Source organism: Littorina saxatilis, linkage group LG12 (genome assembly GCF_037325665.1).
Source record: "Littorina saxatilis isolate snail1 linkage group LG12, US_GU_Lsax_2.0, whole genome shotgun sequence".
Taxonomy (NCBI): domain Eukaryota; kingdom Metazoa; phylum Mollusca; class Gastropoda; order Littorinimorpha; family Littorinidae; genus Littorina; species Littorina saxatilis.
Window position 1 is genome coordinate 67850147 of NC_090256.1, and position 17228 is coordinate 67867374.

Genomic DNA, 17228 nt, shown 5'->3' on the forward strand with positions numbered 1-17228 from the left:
GCTTGTTGGTTTGTTTATTCAACTGTTCAACACGTTGCTGGGTTGTTTGGTCACACTCACAGTGATGATCATGATGCCAACATTTGTCCGCTTTAAATTTTATTCTTCAAGTTCAACATGAACAGGAAATAAAATCTCATAATTTTTGTTTCAGTTCTGACCAAAATCAAAAGTGGGCAACATGGAGAAGGAAATTGTAAAACTCTACAACGAAGAGAAGACAGAGAAGCTGAAGGAGTGTGTGAAGAAACAGAGCACCGGCAATGTGAGTATGATCATGCATTTATTACTTTTACCAGTATTTTGAATTCAAAGGTCCACAGATCATTGTTACCGTTAGATTCCCACTCCCAGATTTGGCATCTATATTTTTTTCATATGAAATGTTTCAGACGGACATGCATTCATGCTTTGCAGTTTCACAGGGTTCGTACAGGTCATGGAAAACCTGGAAAGTCATGGAATTTGATTTTTAATTTTCCAGGCCTGGAAAGTCATGGAATTTCAATTCAAGTCATGGAAAGTCATGGAATTTAAACAAAAATAAGAAAGAAAAAAAATTAACCTTTAGCACGCCAGCGGCTATTTTCGTCGCCCAGCCATCCCACCCCCCTTGCCAGCCAGCAGCGATTTGCGTCGCCAGCACAAGGCTTGTTCGTATTTGCATACGAGAATAACGGTATTTTTAACGGCACTTGAGCCAAAGCGAGGCTCACTTCCTTCCGTTATCTCGTCCTGTCATCTGCGCTGCATTTGAGTCGTTTCGTCGAAGTTTTCTGCTTTTGTTTTTGCATCGATAAAATACTTTAGCGCTTCGACAAGCAAGATGGAGGATGATGAGTTTGAAACTTTCTTTCGAGTTGTTTCTTGACAACAAAAAGTATATGCGGAATTGGAACGAATTACCAAGGAAGATCTTCGCAATGAACTGTGTATCGCGGTGAAAAAAATGACAGTTCGTGAAGTCACAGTGACGGTTACGAAACGGAATTTACGAAAGTGCAGATGGATACAAACAGTGGCTGGTCCAGTTTAGTGAAATGACAGGACCAGCAAACATTACCGATAATCTGACTGCGTAGCAAATGCTTGACTTGCTTGTCGAAGAGAGCGTAGAAACTGACTCAAATTCAGTGCAAAGCAAGCCAGTGTCAAAACTAGCAGTGACAAGACGTAAAAAGTTTGCGTGTTCGGAAATGGCGACCTGTGGATCTAGTCATGGAAAATGTTATTGAGGCTCATGGAAAGTCATAGAAAAGTCATGGAATTTTGTTTCTAAAAACCAGTGGGGACCCTGGTTTCATGATATCTGAGGTCAGATTCTTCATGATTGCACAAGAATGTATTGTATTGTTAAGTTTTGAATTGAAGAAGAAGTTGCTGTAAATGTGAATGAGTCATGTACAAAAACATAATAGTATAGCTTTACGTTTGAATGTAATTTTTTGAATATGAAAATTCCAGAACAGTTTTGTGATTATAACTCATTCACTGGGATGTGTTGTCCTGTTTCAGCTTCGATCAGCAATTGACAAGTCTCTGTGTAGCACCAAAGATCCGCTTGTCTTCACAAAGGCTGTTTTCCATGGTAATGAGATGGTTTTGTCTATTTAACTGCTAAGACATAGAATGAAAGTGTACATAGTCAAGCTTTTTTAAAATATTGTTTACTGTGTCTTTTTATGTGTCCTACAATTCATCCAAGTCTTGCTTCTCAATAGGTCCAATTTCTGTTCCATCAAAATCTCTCATTTCAACAAATATGCCAGAAGATGTGATGATCATATTCATAAGGTTCACAGTCACACCTTCATTGCAGGTTTGGACGCCAAGGACAGTGAGGATGCAGACAGGATTGTGGCTCTCTTCAAACACCTCATCACCGTGCTCGGCAAAACCAACTTCAGCAACAAACTGGCTGATGATGTTGTTTGGATACTGCTCATGGAGGTGTGTTACTACTCACTGATATAATGCTAAAGAGTTAATTGGATGTGAAATCACCAGACTTTTTTTTTCATGTGCAGGGTTTTTGTTGATGTAAGCAAGGATGTTGCCAGGCTTTAATTCTTTGGAAAATTTGCTGAAAGGGCTGTAAATGTTTTGTGACATTTTCTCAGTATCTGCCCAAATAATGGCAAACGATTTAAAAAAAAAAGTTTTGCAAACCACATTCCTGTGTAAGTCATGAAGGGCACAAAGCAGTGACATAATCCTTGTAAAGTCAACAAACTTAAGCTTTGCCTTGAGTGACTTGAGCTGCTCGATTAAAATTTTATTTCCCAATCTAAGCACCATAGGAACCTGCATAACTTTACTTATATCAGTGAGCCTAAAAGATTTGAGATTTGTAGTAGCGTATCTGTTCTGTATAAGAGACTTCCTCAAAGACTGTTGTATCAAAATTTTTTCCTTTTACGAGTTTAGTGTTGTGTGGTTTTCAGTGCAGCAGACTGACAGGTCCCTGTCTGGCAGAGTTGGCTCAGTTTTTTGTGGACTCTGTCAAAACTGGCACACTGCAGGGTGGAAAGTAAGCAAAACTCATTTTTAATTTATTCTTCACCTTTAGCCTCCCCCCCCCCCAAAAAAAAAAAAAAAAAAAAGTTGGTTTAGGCCCTTTTTTTCCCACCGACCCTAAAACTTCTTTTCATTTCTCAAGAAAACATTTTGCAAACCATACAGAGATTAAGGGAAGTAACTTCCTTTAAACTTGAAACAAAATGGTGTTTGTGGTGTTTTCATATTATTATGAGGTTAACTAAATAGTAAATTTAAAAAAATAAATAAAAAATAGGCCTACCTACCGACCCTATTTGTTTATTCACGTTACCCTAAACCAACATATTTTTTTTGGTGGCCTTATCATGAATTGTTCTTTAATGTTGTATGATTGAATGGTCTTTCAGTTCCCTCTGCGTGCAATGATCTCTAACGGTTTGACTGAGCATTATATTTTGAAAAGGATTAATCTTTTTAGTGTTAATTCTGCTTTTTTTTATATTATCCTTTTTCTTCTCGCTCTCTCTCTCTCTCTCTCTCTCTCTCTCTCTCTCTCTCTCTTCCCCCCCCCCCCCCACACACACTCACACAAATGTTGTGTAGGTGCATCTAGACTTCTGATTGTACATATTATGAACTCCGCACAGCTTAGACTCGTTGGCATTGGCTAGTGTTTCATTTCTTTTCAGGGCTTTGAATGTGTTTCCCAAGATTCTCTCAGTGATTGCATCGCAGGAAACCATTGTTTATGGCGACAACAGCATGAAAGGGCCAGAGTTCAAAGCTCAGGTCCTGAACAGTCTGTGCTCAAGCAAGTAAGTCTGTAGTGCTTTAAAGGGGGGGTCTTAACTCATTGTCTCCCAGGTACGGATATATATATATCCGTACCCACTCATATGGCTATCTGACCAGGTACGGATAAATCCGCTCAGACTGTTAGCTTCAGTCGCTTCCTGTAACGTCCATCTAACGCCTGCATTCCAGCATGTTGATACACAGTTACTACACAGTTACTACAATTCTGAGTGACCTGCTGCAGCACAGCTGGTCTCGGCTAAAAAAAAACTTGGTCAACATAGGTGGGGTAGAAAGTGTTAAGTGTGGTTCCATTGTATATTGTTTCACTCCAGTTATACATGTATTATCATTTCAGTTACTGATGATTTTTATCGTTCATTTTGTATGTGACCATGGAAGTGACAAAGAAATTGTGATTCCTTCTGAGTGTTGACCAGGAAGTGTTTAAAAGTGTAATGGTTTGATACATGCTGGCATGGTAAACTGTTTTGTGAAATAACAGTGGATTCATAATTAGTCTGATCTCAAACGGAGACATGGCAGCTATTGAGTAAAGGTTAGCCTTGGGTAAAGTTTTATTCTCTGCACTATAATGGGTTGTGCTTTTGGATCATCTTATATGAAGTCTTATATCGCGCGCGTATCTCCAGACTCGGACTCAAGGCGCAGGGATCTATTTATGCCGTGTGAGATGGAATTTTTTACACAATACAGTAGTACCTGCCATATCCGGTCACCCATTAGTCATTGCAAAGGTGACCGCAAATATCAGGTGGCCGTTCATTACAGGCCCCCTCCTCCTCCAAAAAAACCCAAAAAACACGATCAAGTTTTCATGAAGAAAAGAAAGCGATCATCCACGAGCCGCCGATTCATTGTCTCTGTTAGTTTTGCTTTCGTTTATACATCTTAATTATTTGCGTGTTTAACTCGATCGTCCTGGCTAAGCTATTGTTTCGTATGTTTCTATGTGTGTTGTTTGGATTATGATGTATGTATTTGACTTTGAGTGTCAGATAAACAAGTGTTTCAAACTCACATCAGCTGTGATCGATCCGGAAGTGACTGCCGTAAATGTACATGTATGCGCATGTCTGTATTTACAGTTTGCGCATGCGTAAGTATTCATGTCGTCTGCTCGTGCTGTGCCGTCTGTGCACACAACACACACACACACACACACACACACCACAGGCGCTCGCCCGCGAAAGTGACAAGTGGCCGTTAAGTGGCCGCTCCTGTCGAGTAAGAGGGGCACCTTAGGGCAAAAATCAGTGACCGTTGACCGCGTCAGACAGGTTAACGGCCATTAAGAGTCAATTATAGAAGGAAAACTCATTAGTCATGGGAAAGCTGGCCGCTCCGGGCAGGTTCACGCCCACGAAAGGGACGGAAATGGAAGGGACTACTGTACATCACGCATTCACATCGACCAGCAGATCGCAGCCATTTCGGCGCATATCCTACTTTTCAGGGCCTATTATTCCAAGTCACACGGGTATTTTGGTGGACATTTTTTATCTATGCCAATACAATTTTGCCAGGAAAGACCCTTTTGTCAATCGTGGGATCTTTAACGTGCACACCCCAATGTAGTGTACATGAAGGGACCTCGGTTTTTCGTCTCATCCGAAAGACTAGCACTTGAACCCACCACCTAGGTTAGGAAAGGGGGGAGAAAATTGCTAACGCCCTGACCCAGGGTCGAACTCGCAACCTCTCGCTTCCGAGCGCAAGTGCGTTACCACTCGGCCACCCAATCTGTGCCTGATTCTGAATATATCTGCAATTGAGTCAGTTACTCGTTGAAGCATTGAGCTTAATAATCGCTCCGATTGAAATAAATTAAATGATTTTGTGCAGGTGGTCACCCCAGACAGTGATTCACTTGGCAGCCATGTTCAGTGATGTCCCTTTGTCACCTGATGAACTGCGCTTTGTCCTGGAAAAGATCATCCGGCAGTTTGATGACCTGGATCTGAGGGACATACCGTCTTTGGCGTATCAGCTGCTGCTCCTGTCAGAAAAGGTAAATCAGTCTTATGGGTGAAAATTCCCATCTGAAAATCAGGATTTCCTGATTTAAGAAATGATTATCTGATGGTTTTCTTGTTTTTCAAACCAGTCTGGATGTCAAAATCATGCAGCAAAACCTGAAAGAGTCAGAGCTACCTAGAGTACTCAGAGTATTCAAGATTATCTAAAAGTCAGGCAGATGTTCTTGATTGTGAACATTCTCCTGAAGTCTTGTCATTTGATCTTTGTGCTGCTTTTGTTATTTGATTTGTTGGCGCTATGTTAATGAATCTGTTGAATCAGTTTTTCATGTTTAGTAAAGGTAAAAGTATGGTCTGCGGCTCAGTTTGCAAAATAAGATATAGCAAAGCATAGTCCAACATTGTAACCCTAAAGAACAGATTAATGCAGGCGTTCTTTCTGTAACTGTACATTGTCACTGTTAGGAGAAACGTCAGTCGAAGATCTTTTTTGGGCTTCAGTTGTTGATAAGGCCAAAAAAAAAAATTGTCTGTTTCTGGTCACCCGACCGACCCTAAATTTCGGTGCCGACCCTAAACTTTTTTTTTCCAAACTCAAAATTTTTTATTTTTTTTGGTTGGTGGTAAAGGACAGGGTGAGAAAATGAACAACAAAAACGTGTGAAGTAACGAAAGTCCGCTGACGATTTGTAAATGTGTTGAGTGTCTTGTCTCTATGTATAGTGAATCCAGTCTCTTTGCGCGATTTTTAAAGTTAGTTTTATTGGTCTACATTTGGGGTAAAAAAAATTTTAAAAAAATTTAAAAAAAATCCCGACCTACCGACCCTATTTTTTTTTTGAGTCACTTGAGAAAAAGTGACTCTATGTAATCGGTCAGTGTTAGTCTGTCCGGCCGGCCGTCCGGCCGGCCGTCCGGCCGGCCGGCCGTAGACACCACCTTAACGTTGGACTTTTCTCGGAAACTATCAAAGCGATCGGGCTCATATTTTGTTTAGTCGTGACCTCCAATGACCTCTACACTTTAACGATGGTTTCGTTGACCTTTGACCTTTTTCAAGGTCACAGGTCAGCGTCAAAGGAAAAATTAGACATTTTATATCTTTGACAAAGTTCATCGGATGTGATTGAAACTTTGTAGGATTATTCTTTACATCAAAGTATTTACATCTGTAGCCTTTTACGAACGTTATCAGAAAAACAAGGGAGATAACTAGCCTTTTCTGTTCGGCAACACACAACTTAACGTTGGGCTTTTCTCGGAAACTATAAAAGTGACCGGGCTCAAATTTTATGTGAACGTGACTCATTGTGTTGTGAATAGCAGTTTCTTCCTGTCCATCTGATGCCTCATATAATATTCAGAACTGCGAAAGTGACTCGATCGAGCGTTTGCTCTTCTTGTTTAGCCATGTTACCAGAAACAGATAATTTTTTTTTTTTTGGCCTAAGTGTAAAAATCCTAGTGAAAGCTGCCAGAAATATGTACATCAAGTAGACTACAGCGGAACCCCGCTTTTAAGATCTCCACAAATCTGAGAAAATCGATTTTAGAATGGAGGTAAATATACAGAGGTTATGAACAGAACGTCTTAAAAGGGAGGTTCCACTGTACTTGCATGGAGGATGGCTTATTCTGTCACAGAGGATGATTGCAAGTTGCTGTTTTGCTCTGACAGGGTCACAAGCGCTTGATACTGGAAGGAATCACATCATACTTCATCGCCAAGGACACTTTAGCACGTGGTCAAAACAATGTCATGGACAGGTATGGTCATTTGAATTTGACACGCAAGTTGCACACAAAGAAATAAATATGACCTAACTCTTGCTGTAAAATCCTTTGTTGTGCTAACTGTTCACATCCCAGTGCCTTGCTGTTGTGTGTCAATCAGTTATGTAAAGTTGGTGTAAAAGTAAAACTACTGAAAGGTCTTCTTGAAGAGTTTAGGAGAGTCAGAGTGGATGTAAACTATTAGTGAAGAACATTTGGAGGTACGTAGAAACTCAGATTCTGAGAAGCAGATATTTTAAACATTTATTTAAAGCCTTGAGGGATGGGGATTGGGGGGGGGGGGGGGGGGGGTTGTTCAACCTCTTTGGGCTCAAATCAAATGTTGCTCTATTTTGTACATAAACTTGACCTGATTAAGGGAAGCTAGAAGTCGAGAATGTGGAGTGAATACCACAGTTTAATTTATTCCTGAAGCCCTGCTAGTGCTACTCAACATTTTTCCTCCTTACAGGATTAATAATAATGTTTTGGCTTTTGTGTCTGATTAATGTTTTACGTAAGCTGTGCATCAGTGAATGTTTTTGTTTTTTTAACCTCACCATGAAAGCTAATTCCTGAAGAATACAGGGCAGTATGTGAGTAAGATATATATTCTGTATGGATGAGAGAGAGTCCAGCGTCATATGGACAATTATTTAAGCTTGTCAAGGTATTTTGATGTGTTTTTGACTTTTCTGTACATGTTTCTGTGTCCTAGTGATGACTTGCTGGAGGAACCGCTGAATGTTGACCTTTTGCGACAGACTGAAGGCACCGTCATTCTCCATGTTTCTTTTGCCGTCATGGAACAGAGGGAACTAGGACAGGAGTTTCTCAAATATCTCAAGGTAAATTTTAATGTCAGTGCGTTTTTCTCCATCAAGTTGGATAATGGGGTAGGCACGTTTCATGATATTGAGGATTGCAGTTTCCCCCTCACACACAATATTCCAAAATAATAAATAGTCAAACAGGGGCCAAAAAACAGTTTGCACCAAGAGTTCAACTTTTTATCTATCCAAAACAGTAAAACATTATATGAACATTCGTATTTCCAAGATGATTGGCGTTCCAAGACGCTATATCCTAAAAACCCCAAAACATGCTTTTACAACTTCAGTGCATAATAACTGCCCAAAGGTGCTGTTTAAAGCAACCATTAATAATAATTTTTAACATACTCCTTGAACACATTAAGAAAAATGGTTAACTTGCAAATAAAGGGACAGCATTGATCAGAACAATGGTAAGATAAAGGACGCTGCTTATATTTTGTACATTGTTTATCTTTATCATTTCCTGTAGACCTCAGAAGTTCTAGCCAGCTAAAGAAATCATTCTAAAATTGAAAAACAAACATCTATACATTTTGTACGCAAAGTAGATTGATATTTGACACAGTCACACAGACATACGTGGGCTATGGGGCAACCCTACCCCCTAAATTTGAAAACGGGGTCAATTTTCTTAACTGCATGCATTCAGCAAAACAATCCCTAAAAAATAAAAAAAATTCACAAATGAACTTATGACTTTAGAAAAGCATTTAAAAATGCATATATACAACGCTTTTTCTTTGGTCCCAATTCAAGGGGGTGTGCTATTCTCAGGTAACACTGTGAACGCTCAAATGAGACTTGGTCACATGTCAAAAAAAGTAATCCCCCCTGTTGTTCATGGTTGGTTGGTGGGATTTTTTTGTATCTGAGCCATTGGCAAGCATGAAATGTCATCAACATTAGGAAAGACATAGTATCTCCCATTGTCTTTTGCGCGCAAACACTTCACACAGATCTCCTCTCGATCTGGCCCATCGGGGAAATGGGTTGACTTGGGGATGATCACCGCCCTGTATCTCTCCACCTTTCCATCCATGCTGACAAAGTCAGCGGTCACAAAGTCCCCAACTTGAATGTCTCACTGTGGGACAAAGAACCTGGTTTTCACGACTGGCACCACATGGTTGGCTGACCACGCGGCATCCAGTGGCGTGTTGTGGGTAGACGTCCATTGGACATAAATTGGGAAGAACGTCGCTGGATCATCTGGTTTGCATACTTTGTTCATGTACAACATTTAGTCAAGCTGTCGAACTAACAGAATGAAACTGAACTCACTGCATTTTTACAGCAAGAGCGTATACTCGTAGCATCGTCAGTTCACCGCTCGATGCAAAGGCAGTGACATTGATAAGAAGGATAGCACGCTTTTCTGTACTTCTCTTCGTTTTAACTTTCTGAGCGTGTTTTTAATCCAAACATATCACATCTATATGTTTTTGGAATCAGGAACCCACAAGGAATAAGATGAAATTGTTTTTAAATCGATTTCGGAAATTTTATTTTAATAATAATTTTTATATTTTTAATTTTCAGAGCTTGTTTTTAATCCGAATATAACATATTTATATGTTTTTGGAATCAGAAAATGATGAAGAATAAGATGAACGTAAATTTGTATCGTTTTAAAAACAAATTATTTTTTTTTTACATTTTTCAGGTTTTTAATGACCAAAGTTATTAATTAATTTTTAAGCCACCAAATTGAAATGCAATACCGAAGTCCGGTCTTCGTCAGAAATTGCTTGGCCAAAATTTCAATCAATTTGATTAAAAAATGAGGGTGTGACAGTGCCGCCTCAACTTTTACAAAAAGCCGGATATGACGTCATCAAAGGTATTTATCGAAAAAAATTAAAAACATATCCGGGGATATCATTCCCAGGAACTCTCATGTCAAATTTCATAAAGATCGGTCCAGTAGTTTGGTCTGAATCGCTCTACCCACACACACACACGCACAGACAGACACACACACATACACCACGACCCTCGTCTCGATTCCCCCTCTACGTTAAAACATTTAGTCAAAACTTGACTAAATGTAAAAATAAAAAATAAAAATAAAAAAATGGGATAGCGGCGAAACGGGATTGCGCCAAAATGGGATGCGGTAGTAAGATGACGCTTGGCTTGTGAAATGTCGCCAAAATGGGACGGCGGCAAAACGGGATTGCACGTAAATGGGATATTGCGCGAATTATAAACGAAGGAGTAGGCCCTAAGTTTCTCGTACGAGATGTTTACTGGGAGTAAATATTTGGGGAGTAAAAATTTAGTTCCTTGTGGAGTTCTTTTTTCGTACAAGATTTTTACTGGAAGTTTACTCCGGAGTCAATTTTTCGTGGAGTAAAAATTTCGTGTTACACCGGTTCATGACCGTTGTGGTAACGAGCGCACATTGCTGTCTCTATATTGTGTTCCCACGAATCGAAAGTACGATCGCCAAGCCCTTCTGTCATTAAAGGCAACGTTCGATATTTCCGTCTGTCAGCGTCGCCAACGTTCGACAGATTGTACTACTGTTACTCACAAACGTTCAATTTACACAATGAAATGCCAATAACATGCAAACACAAGAATGGGAGACGAAGGGAAAACCTACTAGCGATTGAAATTATGCAAACGAACTGACAAATCCCTCACTTTTCCGAATGCAAACGCTGCAAATCTGTATGCGTGCGTCGCTGTGTCGAACGTTGGGTTGACGAACGTTGCTGACAGACACCACAAAACTTGATCAAAAGGCACTAAAAACGATTAAATGTTTTACTCACTGGGTATCGCATTCCTCTTTTTCTTCCTGCAGACGATATGATGCGGTTGAAACGTCGTTTCCGATGAAAGGCTCGGTTATTTCCGTTAAAAAACGAAGTTTGCCGAACGTGTGATTCAGTCTACAGACACCGGTTGGATCACAACAAAAATGTTCATTCTTTGCGATTTTGTGATACTGTTGATGATACACCTGCTTTTCAGTGAAGAACATCAATAAAATGATGTTCACAAGCAAGAATAACAGACAAAAGCACGCGATGTGTAAAATTAGGCTTTGCTTTTCAAACAAAGCACGCGTTTTTTTTACTGACAGACACTTTCGGTGGGGATTGAAAATTTTTCCAGAAACGGTTTTATGCTCCCATTTGATATTTTTTCCCTATTTTATCTAGTCAGAGACTAACCTTGTGTATTAATTGAATTAATAACCCCATTATCATAAGTTTTGTGTGTTATTTTCGTGTCTGCTTGAATCACACTTTGAGATGGGGTCATGTGACAGAAGGAAATGGTGTCTGTCAGGATTCACACGTTCGCTTCGAAAAACTCGCTCAAATAATTGCTCAAACACAAACATTTTAGCTTTTATTTATTTTTTTGTATTGCAAATACCATACTTACTCATGCCAAGCAGAAAAAATGATGAAAATCAACACAGTAAGCAAGTAATTTGAAGGCAAAGTTTACACACATCAAAGAGTCTGATTACCGTGAAACCTGCCGGTATTTCTTTCGAATACATCACCTCAATTTAACTATATGTAGGGTAACTCCTTATGGTTAAATTGAGGTGAGTATTCTTAGAAATAGTCATTTTACTTGTAAAAAATACATATTTCTTTCAAATACATCATCTCAATTTAACCATAAGGAGTTACCCTACTTATAGTTAAATTATAGTTAAATTGAGGTGAGTATTCTTTTTTTTTTTTTTTTTTTTCTTTTTTTTTGTGTGTATAATTCTGCATTGGTATTGTACATTGTTCTGAATATTTACACTCAGATAGCAATTACTCTTCTTGTGCTTGCAAAAGATGTGTCGGTCTGTATCGATATGGAACTCCATTAGAAACTAGACACATGTTTGGTAAAGAATCAAGGTTTAGGAACATAGAATTAAAGAAAAGAACAAGTTACAGAACGAAAAAGATTGGACCTGCTGTTGGGAAAAAAAACAAGCAAACAATACCGCGACGACACTTCTCTTAATTCTCGTCCAAAAGTGTACTTATCCCAACGACATAAAATTACAAACATTAGCATTCATTATCACTTTCACATGCATGCACCTGCCTGGGGGCATGCAATGCATTTTAAAAAACATGATGAAATTTGTTTTTCCTCAGATAAGGCCTAAAAAAAAAATAGGTGTGGTTACGGTAACCCGACCTACCCTATTTTTTTTATTTTTATTTTTTTTTATTCTCTTTTTGTACATTTTTCTTTTTTTTACATGTATATGCTGTACATTACAGGACATCACCTAACCGAAAGGACAGAATCATATAACAGAAAAACACACTTGGACAATTACAACATACATGGGGTGGGAGGATGGAATGGGGAGGGGGGGATGTTCAGTGGTTTGGTGGTCGCATTATCAAAAGGTTTTAGGAACGAAAAAACCTAAGGGTTACATCAAAACGTGCATATACAGGCGCCAATCCTTGTAGAATTTATCTACTGTATTATTCACAACTGCGTTATACTTTTCACAAATAAATCTTTGCTTAAAGTTTCTACTAAATGTCTGAAAATGAGGGGTCTTTTTGTTCATTTTGGAAATATATACATGGTGTTTGGCACAGATTAATAACACATCAAAAGCTTTATCGGTGACTACATTGTTCGCCACTCCAAGAAGAACCAGTTCTTTAGACAGTTTTAAATTGTTGCAATGGGTGCAGTTCGCCTTTAGCCAATTTACAAATTCTATCCAAAAAGTCTGCACTTTATCACACTCCCAAAACATATGTAAAAGGGTTTCTTCATTTCTACCACAAAATGTACACAATGACGTATCCACAATTTTTCGCAAAAATAGAAACCTTTCTGTGGGCAAAATTCTGTACAATAATCGGTACTGGAACCATCTCAGACAAGTGTCTTTTGTTGTTTTAAAAACATGTTGAAAAATAGCCTTCTTATTTAACAAACAGTCTAAAGATTCAGACCATTTTTCGATACATTTTGGGACCGTAGTATGTTCAATCAGTTTTTTGTAAATAAGTTGTGTCTTACCTTTACAAATACATTTCCACACAATGGGCTCTGTCATAATAAAATGTTTATCAAATTCTAAGCCGATTTTTCTCTGATATTTCTTAACAGCCTGGATTACACCTTGATACAATACAAAATCGCCTCGCACATTTGGATATTTGATTTTAAACGCATTATAGGATAAGTATCCATTTTGTCCCAAAATATGACCAATCTGAGCTATTCCATTGTCGATCCAATTTTGAATGTACACTGTCTTTTTATCTCTCCGAATATTAACATTATAATGTAAACATTCTGATACAAAATCGTTAAAGGTTATAGGGTCACATTTTCCATGTAGTTTCTTATAATGTTTAAAAACATTGGTCCAAAATAGGTTTTCCATTCTCTGCATCAAAACATTTGCAAATTCCTCTCCTCTCATATTAATTGTTGTAACAGATGGACATGCTTTAAACAATAATCTTGATATTAATCCAGTAAGGCCATCAACTCTTTTTAACCAAACAATTTTTAGAGATGACAGAAAACTTTTCACGTCAACCATCTTTAATCCTCCATCTTCATAGGGTTGGGTGACCGTACTTCTTTTAATTTTATCTCTTTTTCCATCCCAAAGAAATTTGAAAAAAATATTATTTAACTCCATCATAAACTGTTCGTCTGGATCAGGTAAATTAGTAAACAAATGTGTCAATTTGGAAATAGCCAAGGTTTTTAGGACTGTTATTTTACCAAAAGGTGTCAGGTTCCTTCTGGTCCATGAATTCAGAAGTTTTTGAATTTCCTTTAACTTATTTCTATAGTTAAGAAAAACAACCTCGGATATATTCACCGAAAAAATAACGCCAAGTGCTTTAAAATTATCCGGGTTCCAGGTAAAATTCATATCAGGCAAAAATCTTCTTTTGCTAAACTTTAAAGGTCCTAACCAAACTACAATTGTTTTATCATAGTTCATTCTCAGACCTGACAGTGATGCAAAATGTTGTAACACTTTTACACTTTCGCAAAAAGATTGCTCTGTACCATCAAGAAACAGACTGGTATCATCAGCGAATTGTGACAATAAAATATTTTCGCCAAGAATATTCATACCACCAATCTTTTTGTTCTGGCGTACCATAAGAGACAATATTTCAGCACAAATCAAAAATAGATAAGGTGGAGGTGAGTATTCTTAGAAATAGTCATTTTACTTGTAAAAAATACATGTTGCTGAATTTCCTGGAATTTTTTGTTTTGTTTTGTTGTTGGAACATTTCTTAGCTTATGCTCGAAAAGTTTGTAATTTGTAGAATATCTTTTCTTGGCCTTCTCCCTTATATATTTGGCTGTGGATTGATGTCTCTTCCTTATGCTGTACAAGTACCGAAGAGGTGTGCAGATTTGACAGAATAGTTTGATGACTTTTCAAGTGTTTTTCACATGAGCCGGGTGTATTTTTATGGTGTGGTTGTCTTTTGCCACAGGGTAAATTGATTGTTTACTGCTGTGAACATTTGCTACCTCAGAGTCAGATGCTAGATGTCACTTGGTTTATCAAATTCTCCATCATATTGCAGGCATGGCAGTATTCTTGTGCATCAAGAGTGCTTTCCCCTTTCAACATGGCACTGGCGCTATCCATTGCAGGAATGAACGTCCTGAACGAGCAGGTAAGCATCACCTGATACGGTTATACAACTCTGCTTCTCAGTATTCAGACATGGGATTCTTCCGTAAATTTACGGAATTCCGTAAATTTTTAGGCTCCAGGGATCATTCTTGAGATTCGTGCAAATCCGCTGAGAAAATTTTGGGGTATATGTAGGTATAGACCCAAGTTTTTCGGCCGGTCCGCTGATCGCGACGCTCCATTCCATACTATTCTTGAACGGTTGGTTCCTAAAACGGTCAGACTGTTGCTGGTCGATCCGTATGGGAACGCGCTCTTTGTCTCCTAGTCCTACAGTCACCGTTTCAACGTAGCTATCGGGGATTCAGTATAAGCATACCGTATGAGAATGATTCGGCGCCATTTTTACATCGTTTCGAGCCACCTGCCAAAATGATGAGGAAGCTAAAGCGAGACGAAACCGTTCTATCCCGGGAAATTGACCAGCAGAAGTACAAGAAAAATCTCTGGAGATTCGACTGGCTCGATGAAGTTGTATCATTGAGCTGGAAATACGAGAAAGGCCAGAAGACACAAGACGTGAAACTGAAAGTTGGCGATGCCGTTTGCTAAAATCAACTTGCCGGGAAAAGCTCAGTGCACTTTGTGCAACGATGTTAATGTTATCAACTACGGTTCCAATGAAAAGACTGCCCTCAAAAGCCACTTGAAAAGCAACAAGCATCTGACTATCCTGAAAACCCAGTCGTGTAATCAGTCACTGTGGTCGTTTGGCACCGACAAGGTAAGAACATTGAAACCACACTGTCACACGCCACCACCCCCCCCCCCCCCCCCCCCTCCCTCTCTCTCTCTCTCTCTCTCTCTCTCTCTCTCTCTCTCTCTCTCTCTCTCTCTCTCTCTCTCTCTCTCTCTCTCTCTCTCTCTCTCTCTCTCTCTCTCTCTCTCTCTCTCTCTCTCTCTCTCTCTCTCTCTCTCTCTCTCTCTCTCTCTCTCTCTCTCTCTCTCTCTCTCTCTCTCTCTCTCTCTCTCTCTCTCTCTCTCTCTCTCTCTCTCTCTCTCTCTCTCTCTCTCTCTCTCTCTCTCTCTCTCTCTCTCTCTCTCTCTCTCTCTCTCTCTCTCTCTCTCTCTCTCTCTCTCTCTCTCTCTCTCTCTCTCTCTCTCTCTCTCTCTCTCTCTCTCTCTCTCTCTCTCTCTCTCTCTCTCTCTCTCTCTCTCTCTCTCTCTCTCTCTCTCTCTCTCTCTCTCTCTCTCTCTCTCTCTCTCTCTCTCTCTCTCTCTCTCTCTCTCTCTCTCTCTCTCTCTCTCTCTCTCTCTCTCTCTCTCTCTCTCTCTCTCTCTCTCTCTCTCTCTCTCTCTCTCTCTCTCTCTCTCTCTCTCTCTCTCTCTCTCTCTCTCTCTCTCTCTCTCTCTCTCTCTCTCTCTCTCCCCTCCTTATTTTGAGTCTTAGCGTAAAATTAATTTGAGAAACATGGGAAGGAAGAGAAAGGGGGGGGGGGGGCTATGATTAGGCTGAAATATGCATTTCAGGGCCATTTTTGTGTGTCTAAAACACTAAAAACCTTCAGCTTCTGGGGGCGAAGCCCCCAGACCCCGACCAAGGGCGTTGCCCCTGGACCCTACTGGGGGCCGCAGAAGGCCCCCAGACCCCCACTTTTTTTTCCTTAAATATCACTTTTTCTGAATCCCATGTCTGAGTATTGGTATGTGGAAGCAGTGTACATTTGCTGTTTTGTGCATGTTTTGTTTTTATCATGTACATGTAATGTATATATATATATATAGTGTTGTGATGGTGATTTAGTAAGTATCAGGCAATTAAAACAACGCTTGCTCATAAAATCTTACTTATTTAACTTGACAATAATTAGAATCAAAAAACAAAAGTCTTCATCATTTTGACAATAATTATTATTGAGATCTTTGGTTTTCTTCTGTTGCGCAGATCTTAGATTTTCTGAAGTTGACTGTACTGCGGAGTTTCCGAGATAATCATCGCCACGAGCAGTCATACTGGGTGAGAGAGAACTTTCCAGAACAACGAGAGATTGAGCAGATGGTGCTTGAGACAGTTTCCAGCAGGTGATTTTAGTCACTGATATTTTGTGGTTTTTCTTTGACCTCAGACGCTACAAGCTCCAAACGCGCTTTGACATTTTATTCTCTGAGATCATTGTGTGCAGCAAATATTAAAAACACAGCACATTGAACATATTTTTGAAGGTAGCTGTGGGTAAAAAAATGTGATGCAAGTAACTCATACTTCTCATCTATTAGTGGCACACATTATAGTCAAATGGTACAGGGGTTTTAGCCCTTTTCATAACAGGTTTTTGAGATTTTGTTTGAGAAATGTGCATTTGCAGCCCCTGGAGCAATTTTTTTATTAGTGCTTTTGTGAACAAGAAACAATTAACAAGTGGCTCTATCCCATCGCCCCCCCTTTCCCCGTCGCGATATAACCTTCGTGGTTGAAAACGACGTTAAACACCAAATAAAGAAAGAAAGAAAGAAAGTGCATTTGCAAAGCAATCTCTTGAACAGCAAATGCAACTGAAATAGCCATATTCCAAAAATAACTGTCGGGTTTGTATTGGTTGTGAATGAGTGAATATCCTTGTTTTTTACTCGGGCAAGCATTAGAGGGGCCAATCACTAGCGAGGGGTGTGTCGGAAACACGTGGACAGGAGCACGTGTGA

At 39.3% G+C, this 17228-nt stretch overlaps 1 protein-coding gene across 1 annotated transcript in view; it reads left to right on the forward strand.

The window, feature by feature from the left end:
- Positions 1–17228, forward strand: part of LOC138982632 (Fanconi anemia group I protein-like) — a 63058-nt gene that overhangs the window by 2436 nt on the left and 43394 nt on the right. The window contains exons 2-11 of the mRNA XM_070355958.1: positions 155–265; positions 1516–1588; positions 1820–1950; positions 2445–2530; positions 3189–3314; positions 5161–5326; positions 6973–7061; positions 7786–7915; positions 14476–14568; positions 16474–16610. Of these exons, the coding sequence (XP_070212059.1) occupies positions 182–265; positions 1516–1588; positions 1820–1950; positions 2445–2530; positions 3189–3314; positions 5161–5326; positions 6973–7061; positions 7786–7915; positions 14476–14568; positions 16474–16610 (1115 nt within the window). The 5' untranslated portion in view covers positions 155–181. The remainder of the gene's footprint in view (positions 1–154; positions 266–1515; positions 1589–1819; positions 1951–2444; positions 2531–3188; positions 3315–5160; positions 5327–6972; positions 7062–7785; positions 7916–14475; positions 14569–16473; positions 16611–17228) is intronic.